The sequence below is a fragment of the Glycine max genome, chromosome 4, assembly GCF_000004515.6.
Source record: "Glycine max cultivar Williams 82 chromosome 4, Glycine_max_v4.0, whole genome shotgun sequence".
Taxonomy (NCBI): domain Eukaryota; kingdom Viridiplantae; phylum Streptophyta; class Magnoliopsida; order Fabales; family Fabaceae; genus Glycine; species Glycine max.
In genome coordinates this window covers 18,960,232-18,974,859 of record NC_016091.4, presented here as the reverse complement: position 1 = coordinate 18,974,859, position 14,628 = coordinate 18,960,232, and the positions used below count along the sequence as shown (strand labels likewise).

Here is a 14,628-nt window from a genome sequence, read left to right as displayed (position 1 = left end):
AATCCAACCTATATAGGTTCTTCTATCTTGTTCTTCAGGGCCCCAACAATCTTTGATGTTGTGACCAATACCACGGTGATATCGATAGTATTTGGTTGTGTCTGACCTCAGCCTAGTAGGTTTCATCTTGGGTAGCTGGATGGGTACCTCCAGGTTGAATGCTTCCTCGAGAATCGTGGTGTGATTAGGCGTTAAGGGTGTATAACGCTCATACTTGAGCCCTTTGGAGAGAGGCTGACGCTTGTCTGGCTTATGTCTCTTGTCCGACTTGTGTGCGTCAGGCTTGGTGTGTGCTTCGTACTTGTCGCGCTTTTTCTGGCTTGGCAGACTTTATTCTGGAATCTAGACATTTCTTTCATTTGGATGTAGCCCTTGGCTCGTTCGCGCAATTCTTCTATGCTACCGAGTGGTTTTTTGCACAGACTGTGTATGAACATGCCGGGGCATAAGGCGAGGAGCATGAAATGCAATGCTACCTCGGGATTGAGATTTTGGATCTGGACGGTCGTGCGCCCAAATCTGTCCATGAACTTTCTGAGGGACTCATCGTCTGCTTGTCGCAGACCAGCCAAGGCGGCCTAGGTCATGCGATGAGACTTGCTAATGGTGTATTGCACACTAAATCATTCGACGAAGGTGTCGAAACTGTCTATGGACCTGGGTGGGAGTCCACCATACCAAGTCAATGTTACTCTCTTGAGAGGTGTAGGGAAGGCACAACATAGAATCACGTCGTCAGTGAAAATGTTATTTAAAACTTTTGGCAACATTTAAAAAAATGTTATCAAATATGAATAAATGTTTATTAATATGTTTTCGTGATATTTTATCAAATATTTTGTATAACTCATGTCCCTAATGATTATTCACAACATTTGATAAAATAACAAAAAATATTTTTGTAAACATTTATTTGTATTTGATAACAATTTTTAAATATTGTCAAAAACTTTTAGCAATAGTTTTACTAATTGTTAAGTCAAAAAATATTGTTGTGTGTATGCATAGTGTAAATTCATCTTTTAAAAGAAGTGTTTTTAACGTAAAAAAAAAAGTCATAGTACTTTTCAAAAAAACAAAAGTAACTTCTTATAACAACAAAAAAATATTTATTTTTCTAAACATTCTTTTTTTTTTTGTTCACTAAAAATAAATCTGTCTTAATTATTATCATTTACTTGGCTTTGGCATAATCTGGTATAAAGAAAATTTGTAAGTCCAAACTAGATATGGTAATTGGTAAACCCCTACACTCAAAAACCCTCTTTTCCATTCAATACACTCTTCCAATTCCAATCCAAACCAACAGCAATGTCTCTGTTCTTACATTGCCATGCCCCTCACCACAGCATGGCCACTCTCTCACCCTTCTCAACCTTCAATTCCAAACCTCTCTGTGCTTCTCTACCTAACCCCTCTTTCTTAACTCATCAACAACAGCAACAACACCCTTATCCTCTCACCACAACGACCACCTCTGACCATAAGCCCCTCTCAGTTTCCACACTGCCCAGAAAGTTGCTCTGTAAACCACCCAAAGGAAAGTACGTCAGAGAGGACTATCTTGTGGTATGCCACTTCAAATTGCTTCAGTTTTTATTTTTATTTTTATTTTTATCATAGTGTTTCTGGGTCTGTGTTGTTTTTCCTCTTATGGGCCCTATGTAGCAATTTGTGAATTTTCATTGTTCATAACCGCTTTATCTAGGTTTCAACAAACTGTTTTTCTTTTGTGTGTGTGTGTGTGTGATTTTTTTTTTCAAATTATGCTTTTTTAATATATAATTTTTCTATTTTAAACATCCGGTTAAGGCGCTGAAAAGTTAGAAGTTTTCAATGTAATGAATGATTTTGTGTTTCTAATGTAATAACTTCTTTTTTTCTAATGAAAACTTTTTAATTTTTACACCTTATACGTAGGAGCTAGAAATCGTTTTTCTTATTTGTTTTCTCTTAGCTTCTCCCGGAATAAAATGTTGGGGTTGTAGAAAAGAAGAAAGAACAAAAAAGGATCGTCTTTTTTAGTTTATTTCTAGCAATGCTAGTATGAAATATTTTACACTCTTAACTAATCAGAAATCATTGTTAATATGATTTTTAAGCTATTTAGCATAAAGTCAATAAACTTATCATATATGATAGTTTCTGATTGACTGACAGAGTAAAAGCTTTTTTTACTTGGATGATAGTGTAAAAATCCTTTACACTCGGTGCATGGATTGTTTACTCATTTTTTGGTTTTTTATTTTTCAATAAATTAACTGAGGTTTGATGCTATAGCTATCCCGTTGTTTGTTGTTGGACTTGCAGAAAAAGTTGTCAGCTCAGGAAATCCAGGAGCTGGTAAAGGGAGAAAGAAAAGTGCCTCTTATTATTGATTTCTATGCAACTTGGTGTGGACCATGCATTTTAATGGCACAAGAACTTGAAACAGTATGTGATGTTGGTTTAGTTGATGTAGAAAATGCTTAACCATTGCTCTGATTTGACTACGAGGATGTGATGTTGGTTTCTACTTTCAATATAGCACAATGTGTCTGATGTTTTATTTCAATCTTTACTTATATCACCCTCCAAGAAAGAAGATAGTGGATAGGATGGCTAATATGAGTCTTTAATTGTGTTTAAACTTCATGTTATGAAATAGATTAAATTCCATTCACCAAAAAATAGATTAGTTTACTTAAAATATTTGACGGAGATTTGCCTATAAGTAAAACAGGCAGCTGGTTTGGAAGCTTGGAAATTCAATTGTTAACAAAAATTGGCTCTCAATTATTCGCAGAAACTAACCGTTATTGTTGTAATTGGATGCTGATGGAGATATAATGGAATATCTTATATTTTGTTTTATTTTATTTTATTTTATATTTGTATAGATTTGATTCTATGTAATGATTAATTTCATCATTAATTGTCCAATATGACAGTGAATTTGAAATATTATTCATTTGCCTTTCCCTCAAAATTAAGGATTTCCAATCTGTTGGACAGCCTGTCTGGTTAAGTTGATCATAACAACTTATGGTATATCGATTCCTTGAGCAATAGAGCATTGCTCTCATTTCAGAGTTATCTACTAATCATGTTGAGTGATTGTCACGATGTTTATCAATTCTCAATGTTGATGAGGCCATGGTTAGCTAGTTCTTGCATTCCAAATTATATGTAGGCAATTGCTTTCCTGGCGGTTGAAAACAGAAAGGTGAAAGACTGAAAGGTTTTGATTGTTACTTAAAATTTGTTTGCTTGAACTCATGATATTGTCTATTATCTTATTTTTATTCAAACATGGATTGGAAAATGTCCAAGGGTAAGCTGGAACTTGTGGCTTTAGGTGGGTATCATATTTTAGTCCGTCACCATTAGTCTCATAGTGTGCAAGGTTGAAACTTATGTGCAGAAATATTTAAAGGAAAAATTACAAAGAAGTGATTTGTGGACAAGCAACATAGTTTAGAACAATAAATATTCTGGGGCACTGAGCTACCAATGTACGTTTCCTATGATGTTGGTTTCAACCTTCAAGCAAGCATGTTGATGTTTTATTACAAACTTTACTTATATCAGCCTCCGAGAATAGAAGATAATGTATAAGATGACCATTAGGAGTCTTTAATTGTTTTTTAAATTTTCTGTTACGAAATAGATTAAGTTCCGTTAAAAAAATATATTAAATTCAAAATGTTTGACTATGATTTGCCTATTAGTAAAACAGACAGCTGGTTTGCTAACTTGGAAATTCAGTTGATAACAAAGTTTGCCTCAATTATATGCTGAAACTAACAGTTATTGTAGTAATTGGATGCTGCTGGAAGGTATAATGGCATGTCTTATATGTTAGATTTTTATTTTATATTTATATAGATTTCATTCTATGTAATGATTGGTTTCATTATCAGTTGTTCAATATGAAAATGAATTTGAAATATTATTCATTTTCCTTGCCCTCAAAATCAAGGTTTTCCAATCTGCTGGACAGTCTGTCTGGCTAAATTGATCATAACAAATTATGGTTTATCTATTCCAAGAGCAATGTTCTCGTGTCAGAGTTTTCTATTAGTCATGTTGAGTAATGAGTGATTGTCATGATGTTTATCAATTCTCAATGTGGATGAGGCTATGGTTAGCTAGCTCTTGTATTCCAAATTATATGTAGGTTATTGTTAGTGCCAGTAGTTGAAAACAGAAAGGTGAAAGGTTTTGATCTTCACTTAAAATTTGATTGCTTGAACTTGTGAAATTGTATCATATCTCATTTTTATCCCAACATGGAACTGAAAATGTCCAAGGATAAGATGAAACTTGTGGCTTCTCTGTTTTTTTAGGTGGCTATCGTATTTCATTCTGTCACCATTAGTCTCATAGAGTGCAAGGTTGAAAACTTATGTCCAAAAATATTTAAAGGGAAAAAATTACAAAGAGATTATTTGTGGACAAGCAACATAGTTAAGAACATTAAAATTAAATATATGGGGCACTGGGCTACCAGTAATCACTGTTATCAATCCCAGATAGCAGCTGACCCATAAGCACTATAGTGGGATGACTGCTATTCTGAATTTTTTTTATATTGTTTATATAATTCACTCATCCTCATACTGAATACACACAAATGCTAAAAAAAATACTCGAATAATGGCATTTCATAATTAAAGATGTAAACTGAGAGAAAATATAGAGGGATACTGATTACACATAAATACATGATGTTTGGTTTCCTGTAAATCAAGGATTATATGCCTACAAACTACATTTATTATAATGTCATTTAGAATATCTTTCGGATTCTCAACAAATGATAAAAAAAGTTATAGGTCTTAGCTCTTAAGCAATCATACAAGTAGATAGTAACAGGAAGGATTGAATGGGTTTTTTGTCCACAATTCTTAGTGATAATGTTTTTCATTATCTAGTTTCTCTTCTTTATTTTCTAACAGCCATGACTAACCAAAGAGATAGAGGAAAAAAGGAGTAAATGGGTTTGGGCCTTTGGCAGATACATGACCAAAACACAGACCTCTGATACTCAGACTAGAGAGACAATAATGGAACAAAGAGAACAAGAGAAAAATAAAAAAGAACTCACAGTAGCAAGACAAAAACACAGAAAAGAGATTATTAGAAAACAGATATTGATGAGATTAAGAGAACAGTGAACAAAATTATAAGAGAAAACTGAAAGAAAAAACAGAGAATGAGAATGAGAAGTAAAAAAAGCTGCTAGATGGGTTCTCTGAGAGTCACCAAAGGGTCACACAGGTTGACAGAGGGTCGCACTGGGTTGTTCAGTAGTCACAAGGTAGGAGAGGAGGCATGATACTTATGAACTATGAAAGGCTTTTCTAGAAGCTGAAATCCTTTTCTTACCCAAACTTACCTCCATAAAATGCCCCTCTAATGTTAACATTGGAGGCCATTCTCAGGATTTTGGACACCATCACGCATCAGCATAACGGTGCTATAGTGCCACCAAATGCCGCTATCTATGCCGGCCACAATGACCCCTACAGTGAAGTACGATAGAATGGCAGTGCATAGCTGCCAGGCACCACTACTCGCTGCCATGCTGCTATTGTGCGTTATTGACAACTCTTCCAGTAATTGATAATTTAATAAACAATCTTTGCCCCTTTCAGTGCTTTTCCATGTGGCCAGGCTATATATGACGTTTTCATGACTTCTAAGAATGTTCTTCAATATTTTTTGTTGTACATGATTGTATTAATAGTAGATTCAGGAGTATTGGTTGCATGCAAAGCAGCAAAACATGCTCAGATCTGGAGCTTGTATTATATTCTGAATTTATAGATATTGAGGTTAATCTCAAAAACAACTTGATAGATCCAGGCTTGTTATTGAATGCTATTTGAAGGAGATTGAGCTTCTATTTTAAATGGCAATTAATCATTTGGCGTGTCTGAAATTAGACTGCATGAACCTATTTGAGTTTTAACTATTATGTATACCAATTTACAGTTAAATGCATTGTAACTATTATAAGTATACCCTTCAGAATTCTAATGGCAGCAATTATGAAACTGTTTTTTCATCATGAATTCATAATACGTTAAAGATCTTGAAAATCCAAGAGAATCAGAACTAGTTTCTCTTCATCTATTACTGTATATTTTTTATAAAAGAAAATCTTAGATTTATACTTATCTTTTCTTAACTTTATGATAATGTACAGGAGAGAAATAATTACAAGGGTAGATATAGTGCCATCTACATGTTGGACCAACGATTAGGGCTGCATGCATTGAAATTTTAATCTACAAGCAAGAGTCACCGTGTAGTTTCATCCATAAGAGGTGGGGGTGGGGGGTGGAGGAGGAACTAGGAAGTGTTAAAAGAGCAGGAAGGGGCTTTGGTATTTGTCATTGAGTGTTTGGTTAAACAGCTTATTAAGTGCATATTAAATTAGTTCATATAATGTAAATACTTATGCGTAAGTTGTTTCTATAATTGAAGAGGAGAGAAGGTTAAACTATTTTCATAAGTTGTTCATAAGAGTGTATTGAAATAAGTTGAAAATATCTTATGGACATCATAAGTTAATTTAAAAAGTTATTTGAAACACTTATACTAGTGCTTATGTCATGAGATAAGTTCGGATTAGCTGTAAATAAGCTTTTCCAAATGCATCCCTAGTTGAGAGATGATGTAATTTTGAAAGTGGTTCTCTATATTATAAATGTAGTACCAAAGCATTGAGTACAACTTTGCAACCAGTTTACAAGCAAAGCATTCTTACACAAGTTCTATTGAAGTTTTAAACGACTGTTAGCTATAATTTGCATGATAATTGTTAGCCAATATTTAATGTTTTATTTTTATTTCCATCATTAAAAGAGATACTTTGATGAACTGCACTCAATGGACATTGAATTCTGATCATGTTGGTGAATTATGTTGGCTGCAATAGTTCATCTTCTGTTTGAATGCATATATCTTCTGACTGATAGAACCAATTTAAGCATCTGAGGATCTTGAACTTGTTCTATAACTGTTTGGTTTACTTTTCCTTAATACTAACTTTTCATTTGAACAATCTTTGCATACTTTGTCTTATTTCCTTAGTTTTATAAGGATGCCGTGTTTTAATTGATAGGGTGATTCTTAATTCAGTAGTATATCCCTCAATGTTTGTCTTGTTGATTAGTTGATTTGAAAGCTCAGAAATAACCATCCATATTTAAATTTGTACAGCTTGCAGTTGAGTACCAAAACAAGGCGCTGATTGTTAAAGTTGATACAGATGACGAGTATGAATTTGCACGCGACATGCAGGTAATAAGCCCATTTTTGTTTACAATGTGTACATATACAAATACTTAATTGCGATCCATAAAAAATCTTGTGAATTTTTATGAAAATGTTAAAGAGTTATTATAAAGATATAATAAAGGGTTTTAGTACTTAATCATATGTATATGGGCTCAGCCCACATGCTTTTATGTACATGACCTAGTAATACAAATATGAGGGTCACATGACACTGTAGTGTATCCCATTACTGTTAACTCACATGTCTCTTTATCTTTTTCCAGTTTTCTCTCTACATAAATGACTTGAGAATTTGTGCTATTATCCATTAAAAACGGGGGACAAAAATAGACATGCAATATATCATGGGATCTAACCAATTTCCTCATATACTTATACATGCTATCCTAATCCTGTTTTTTTATTAAAGATAATAACCATAAATGTTTAGATCTGACATTTATTTTCTGTGTATTATAGCTGACAAGAATCAGTATTTTATTAATTGGTGTTTCCACTTTCAAGACTAGATTACATCCTCAAAAGGGACCATTACCAACAGATCTAGACACAGGCTGATCATTTGTTTGCCTTTCAGTTGAAATTTGGATTGTGACAGTTTCTAAAGAACACTTGAATTTCATATATTTCAGTTTATGAAAGATAATAAACATAAATGTTTAGATCTTGCATATGTATTTTCTTTGTAGTATAGCTGACAAGAATCACTATTTTATTAGTTGGTGATTACTGATTAGACCCTCAAAAGGGACCATTAGCAAACAGATCTAGACACATGCTGATCATTGGTTTGCCTTTCAGTTGAAATTTGGATTGTGATGGTTTCTAAAGAGCACTTGAATTGCATATATTTCAGGTTCGCGGTTTGCCTACTGTGTTCTTTATTAGCCCTGATCTGAACAAAGAAGCTATTCGAACCGAAGGACTTCTCCCAATACAGATGATGAGGGATATCATTGACAAGGATATGTGAAACAACAAAGGGTTCTGATCACCTGACATAGTTTGTGTTCCTGGATCCTGCTATATACTGCCTGGTGTAATGCTATCCTATCTGGGGGGAGAATTGAAGTGCTAACCGATTCATATGATTTTGGCTATTGAAGGTTGTAAATCGTATGATATTTATGTAAGCTTTTAGCTCGACATACTCTGTAGTGTATCACATGTGATGTCAAATGGAAGGACATTTTAACACAATCATGTATTTGCACCCCACATCCTTCAAAATATAAAATGTTATTGGAAGGGACAATCTGTGTGTTAGGTAGTGACTGAGTTGAGCTTGCATGCTTAAAATTTATTATCCTGTCACCTTGCCGGTATGCTTTTGGGGTGCAATTGAATGTGACAAGTATGGTTCTAATATTCTAGGAAAGGAAAATAAAAGAAGGGGTTGTCTAGAATAATTTGTTTTATATTTTTAGTATGAGACTATAGGTTTATTTTACGAGACAATTTTGTTTTCACTGGGTAGAATTTATCATGGACCATAAAGATCTTTTTCTAAATATTTAACATAGTTTTATAGTTTTATATTTAATTGATTCATGCATTTGATGATATGGAAGAATTTATTTAGGCTTATAAAAATTGCTTACTACATATAAGTTTACTAAAATAAATTCTTCTCACAATTAAATTTATGGACAAATTCTCCCTTGATAATATGATTTTTTTTAATAATAAAAGTTTTGGTGAACTAGTTTCTTGTGGCTTAGCAAGTCAGGATAGGACATGTCTCAAGCATTATTCGCCAAAAAAAAAAGTCTTTGCACCGGCAGTAGAATTTAAACTCGTTTTAAAATGAGTATGGTACTTGTAAACTGAACTAACTTCATCGGCCTTGACAATATTTTATTAAACAAACATTCAATTAATTAAATTGTATTGAAAACAAGATAAAGAAACGAGTGTCACCCTGAAAGGAAATTGACATGTTATTTCATTCAAGGGTTATTCATTAGATGTCGGATTTGGTGATGCATGAAGGAAACTTCATTGTACCATATAAAGTATGGGAGTCAACCAGCCTCCACTATTCAAAGATCTTCCATTCAAAGCTGGTGAGTTGTCCAGTATAATATAACTGACCACAACCAATGGGGACTCATGCCTATGAGATGACGTCAGTGTGTCCTTCAAAGCATGCAAAACAGGTATGTATTGGCTGCGGTTGACACAACAATTTTAAGTGGGTGTCATCAATTACCAAGAAACACTCACAAAGTGATGTCACTCCTCTAAATGAGATTAAGTTCATAACTGTGTCTGGTTAGGAGTTCAGCAACAAAGGTTTAGTAGGCATCAAAAGCATAATCGTTCTTGTTTCCTTTGATGAGAAAAGTGATAAGTGACTGTCTATCTAACTATGCTTATAGATTTTCACACTAACCGCATACTATAATAGTAAATCACAAGAAGAGCATTTAGAAAAATTGAAAAAGTAAAGGCTTTTAATTTAAAGATAAATAATTGTTTTAAAATCCTTTACCTTTTCAATTTTTTCAAATACACTCCTTGTGATTCACTCCCTCTTTATTGATGTTTTAACATTTTAAAAAAATTTGATTGGTGTTTTAAGTTTTTAATGAAATATTAAAATTTTTATTTGATTTTATCCTTCAATAAATATTGCTGTCTATTTTTTTTATCAGTATATTGTTATCTTATAATACTTAATGCATTTAAAAAAATGAGAAAAAGATTATTTGTGTTTCTTAATATGTGTAAAAAAACTTTAAGCATTAGTCAAAATGAAAGTGTGAAACTATTTATTATACGAATAAACTAGCACTTATTTTGTTTTCTACATCCAAATTGATAGCCGAAATTTTCATTGCAGTATATGTCTATTTTTTTTCTTATGTTTTTAAGGTTAGCTGTTCCGATCCAAAGCAATACATATCAAGAATGTCAAAATTATTCATATATTTCGCTTTCGCATTCTAGCAGCCATATGTCAGCTAATTCAAGTAAGTTTGGTCGGAGTATTTGATCACGTTTAAATTCTTCTTCATCTTAGTTTACATTTTCTCTCTCCACAACAATTTTTCTCGTGATTTCGATGGAAAAGAAGTAGACATCTATTAATGTAGTAAACAAAACTAGACGGAGTAAAAAAAAATTATTAAATAAATACTAATATTTCCAGTTTTGGATATTCAATAATTAGAAATAATACATTCATTCGGTGCAGCAAAATTATAGAGTTCTTGTGTTTTTGTAAGGTTTTCAGAATGGGAAATGCTCTTTAGTACGAATTCGTACTAGTACGAAAATTTTACAATCCCTCACAAGGTAAAGTTGTTACGTTTTCTCACATAATATACGTATTTGTCTATTTGAATCATTATCTTATTCTGGCTAGTATAATACTACTAAATGAATGTGATCTTTTCATTCTCATCTCAGAGCATATAAGCTCATTAAAACAAAAAAAAAATACTTTTGATGAAAATTTGTCCTCATTTATTGAAACTAATAACATGCCATGAGAGAGAGAGGGAAATTATAGTAAAACACACGGGAATCACCAAAAGCACTGCATGCATTTATTGCTGCATTTATGATACATTTATACTCTTGCATAAGAGAGAGAAAGGCTTGAGAGTTTTGTTAGTTACACCAGAATCTAACTCTTAACAGCTTTGTTCTTTTACTAACTAACTAACAAACTTATAACTAAGCTTCTAACTGATGAGTCTCTGCTAATAGCCCCCGCAAGCTGGGAATGGATGTTCATCATTCCCAGCTTGGAATGGAAACCTTGAAAAAGAGCAGGAGGAAAGGGCTTTGTGAAGATGTCGGCAAGTTGCATGGAAGATGAAATGGTAAGCAGCTTCAGCAAGCCTTTGTTAACCTTGTCCCTTACAATATGGCAGTCGATCTCGATGTGTTTAGTACGCTCGTGAAAAACTGGGTTTGAAGCTATTTGAATGGCGGATTGGTTGTCACAATAGAGTGATGCAGGTTGAAGTAAAGGAACCCGAAAATCATGAAGAAGAAAGCTGAGCCACTGAAGTTCACATGTAGTGGAGGCCAAGGCTCTATACTCCGCCTCAGACGAACTGTGAGAAACCGTGGACTGCTTCTTGGATCGCCAGGAAATGAGAGAATCGCCAGGAAATGAGAGAATCGCCCAGATAGATGGAGAACCCAGTGATGGAATGGCGTGTGTCGCAGCATCCTGCCCAGTCGAAGTCGCTGAAGGCTTTAAGAGTGAGTCTTCCTTGAGCCGCAAAGAAAATGCTAGAACCGGGAGACCCTTTGATGTAACGTAGAACCCGAAAAGCAGCTTGTGAGTGTGTGGAGGTTGGGTTGGCCATATATTGGCTGAGTTGTTGAATGACCTAAGCAATGTCGGAGCAAGTGTTTGTAAGATATATAAGGCGACCGACGAGGCGTCTGTAGGAAGAGGCGCAAGTCTCTTATAATTGGGTGCCCATTGAAGCACTTAAACGCGTGGAGTACTCCATGGGGGTAGAGATAGGACGGGATCCAAGCATACCAGAATCTGATAAGATGTCCAGGGCGTATTTGTGCTGACACAAGTGTATACCATGGCTGGAACGAGCAACTTCGAGGCCGAGGAAGAATTTTAGAATGCCAAGGTCTTTGATGTTGAAAGTCTGATCAAGAAGCTTGGTAATATGGATTATAGTGTTGAGATTGTTTCCTGTCAAGATGATGTCGTCAACATAAACAAGAATAGTCGTTATATCATGAGAATTGTTAGTGTATAAGAAAAGTGAATGATCAGCTGAGGATTGATGAAAGCCTTGAGAAAGAAGGAATGACGAGAGTCGTGTGAACCATTGGCGACTCGCCTGTTTAAGGCCATATAACGAACGCTGAAGGTGACAAACTAGATTGGGATTATCCATAATCAGGCCTGGAGGAAGCTTCATATATACCTCTTCGTTTAGGTCCCCATGAAGAAAGGCGTTGTTGACATCTAGTTGTCGAAGATGCCAGTTACGGAGAGCAGCAAGAGCAAGGAGTAACCTGACCGTGGTGAGCTTAGCTACGGGGGAGAAGGTATCGAGAAAATCCAGGCCTTCCATCTGGGTGTATCCTTTTGCTATAAGACGCGTTTTGTATCTCTCAATGGTGCCATCTGCATTGTGCTTGATTTTGTATACCCAGCGACAACCAATGGTCATTTTGTGTCGTGGAAGTTGGGTCAGAATCCAAGTTTGGTTCTGTTGGAAAGCCTGTAACTCAGCGTGCATGGCTTTAATCCAACAATCATGTTTAGAGGCCTCAGCATATGAGCTAGGTTCAATGGACGTGCTTATAGACATGATGAAGTGTTTGTGAGTGGGAGACAAACGAGAATAAGAGAGAATAGAATGGAGAGGATACTTAACCTTGGTCGAGGTGGTATCAGCAGAGGAAGTGAGTGCGTGATGGAAGTCTTGTAAGTAGGTGGGTGCATGTCTCGTCCTCGTGGAACGTCACAAGGTTGGGTTCTGAGAAGATGAGGAAGAGGTAGTGAGACTAGGTATCGGGAGGGGAATAGGGTGAGTTTGATTTGTTGTGGATGTGATGGGAGTGTCAATATTTTCAGTGGTGCTAGAGAAGGGAGTTGATGAAATGCGGGTATCTGTGTTATTGGTTTCTTGGCTTTTAGTTGGTAATGGGAAATGATCCTCATAAAAAACAACGTTGCGGGATGATGTTATGGTATGAGAATGAAGATTATACACTAGATACCCTTTTGTATATGGTTTAAAGCCAAGAAAAATGCACGGGTGAGCTCGAGGATCAAGCTTTTGTCTGTGACTCTGAAGGGTACTTACGTAACATAAGCACCCAAAAACGCGAAGATTAGAAATGTCACAAGGTTTTGCGTACAACTTTTCATAGGGATATTGATCTTTTAAAAAAGGAGTGGGGATGCAATTTATGAGATATGCAGCATGAACTAATGCAAAACACCAGAAACTAGGTGGAAGTTGTGTTTGGAATAAGAGTGCTCGTGTGACATTTAAGAGATGCTGGTGTTTTCTTTTCGCAATTTCGTTTTGCTCGGGTGTTTCTATGCAAGTGGTTTGATGAATTATGCCCTTTCGAGCATATAAGTCATGCATGAGAAATTCAGCTCCATTGTCGCTTCTTATAGTTTTAACTTGGCTATCAAATTGAGTTTCAACATATGTAATGAAGTTAATAATGATTTTTCGTGTTTCGAATTTTGTGTGCATGAGATGAGTCCATGTATATCGAGAGAAGTCATCTATGATGGTTAAAAAATAGCGGTGCCCATGCATTGATGTCTTCGAGCATGGTCCCCAAATATCAATATGTAAAAGTTCAAATTTAGTTGGTGCATGAGAGATGCTAGAAGAGAAAGGTAATCTTTTATGCTTTGCATAATGGCATGTATTACATATGAAATCTTTATTGCTGTTCAAAAATGGATAATAGGACTGCATAGCCCGTAATCTTTCGAGGGAAGGATGTCCCATACGAAAGTGCCATAGACTTATGTGATGGAAGCTTGCTTGTGGGGCTTCTATGGAGGCTGGATCTTTGAGCTTCAATGAGGTCCTTTAATGGTGATTTTCCACCATGGAGATGCAGCGAAAGACAAAGGAAAAGAGGTGAGAGGAGGCGCCATCCACTAGGGAATAAGCCATGGAAGAAGGAGCTTCACCACCAAGATGAACCTTGGATAAGAAGCTTGGAAGGATGCTTCAATGGAGGAAAAGAAAGAGGGAGAGAAAGAGAGAGGGGGGAGCACGAAATTGAAGGAATAAAAGAGGGAGAGAAGTGGAACTTTGAAGTATGTCTCACAAGACTCTCATTCATCAAAGTTACAACAAGTGTTACACATGCTTCTATTTATAGACTAGATAGCTTCCTTGAGAAGCTTTCTTGAGAAAACTTCCTTGAGAAGCTTCTTTGAGAAAACTTCCTTGAGAAGCTAGAGCTTAGCTACACACACCCCTCTCATAACTAAGTTCACCTCCTTGAGAAGCTTCCTTAAGAAGATTCCTAAAGAAGCTAGAGCTTAGCTACACACACATCTCTAATAGCTAAGCTCACCTCCTTGAGATGAGAAGCTAGAGCTTAGCTACACACCCCCTATAATAGCTAAGCTCACCCCCATAACAAAATACATGAAAATACAAAAAATTCCCTACTACAAAGACTACTCAAAATACCTCAAAATACAAGGCAAAAACCCTATAATACTAGAATGACCAAAATACAAGGCCTAAACGAAGGAAAAACCTATTCTAATATTTACAAAGATAAGCGAGCTCATACTTAGCCCATGGGCTCAAAATCTACCCTAAGGATCATGAGAACCCTAGGGCCTTCCCTTGG

The 14,628-nt window shown here is 35.4% G+C and overlaps 1 protein-coding gene across 1 annotated transcript; it reads left to right on the top strand.

Moving 5' to 3' along the window:
- The first annotated feature begins 1,180 nt into the window (after window positions 1–1,180).
- Window positions 1,181–8,545, top strand: LOC100784029 (thioredoxin-like protein CITRX, chloroplastic). Its single transcript, XM_003522851.5, has 4 exons — window positions 1,181–1,569; window positions 2,311–2,433; window positions 7,213–7,293; window positions 8,147–8,545. The coding sequence occupies exons 1-4, from the start codon at window positions 1,312–1,314 to the stop codon at window positions 8,261–8,263; spliced, it is 579 nt and encodes a 192-aa protein (XP_003522899.1). The 5' UTR covers window positions 1,181–1,311; the 3' UTR covers window positions 8,264–8,545.
- The last annotated feature ends 6,083 nt before the right edge of the window (window positions 8,546–14,628 follow it).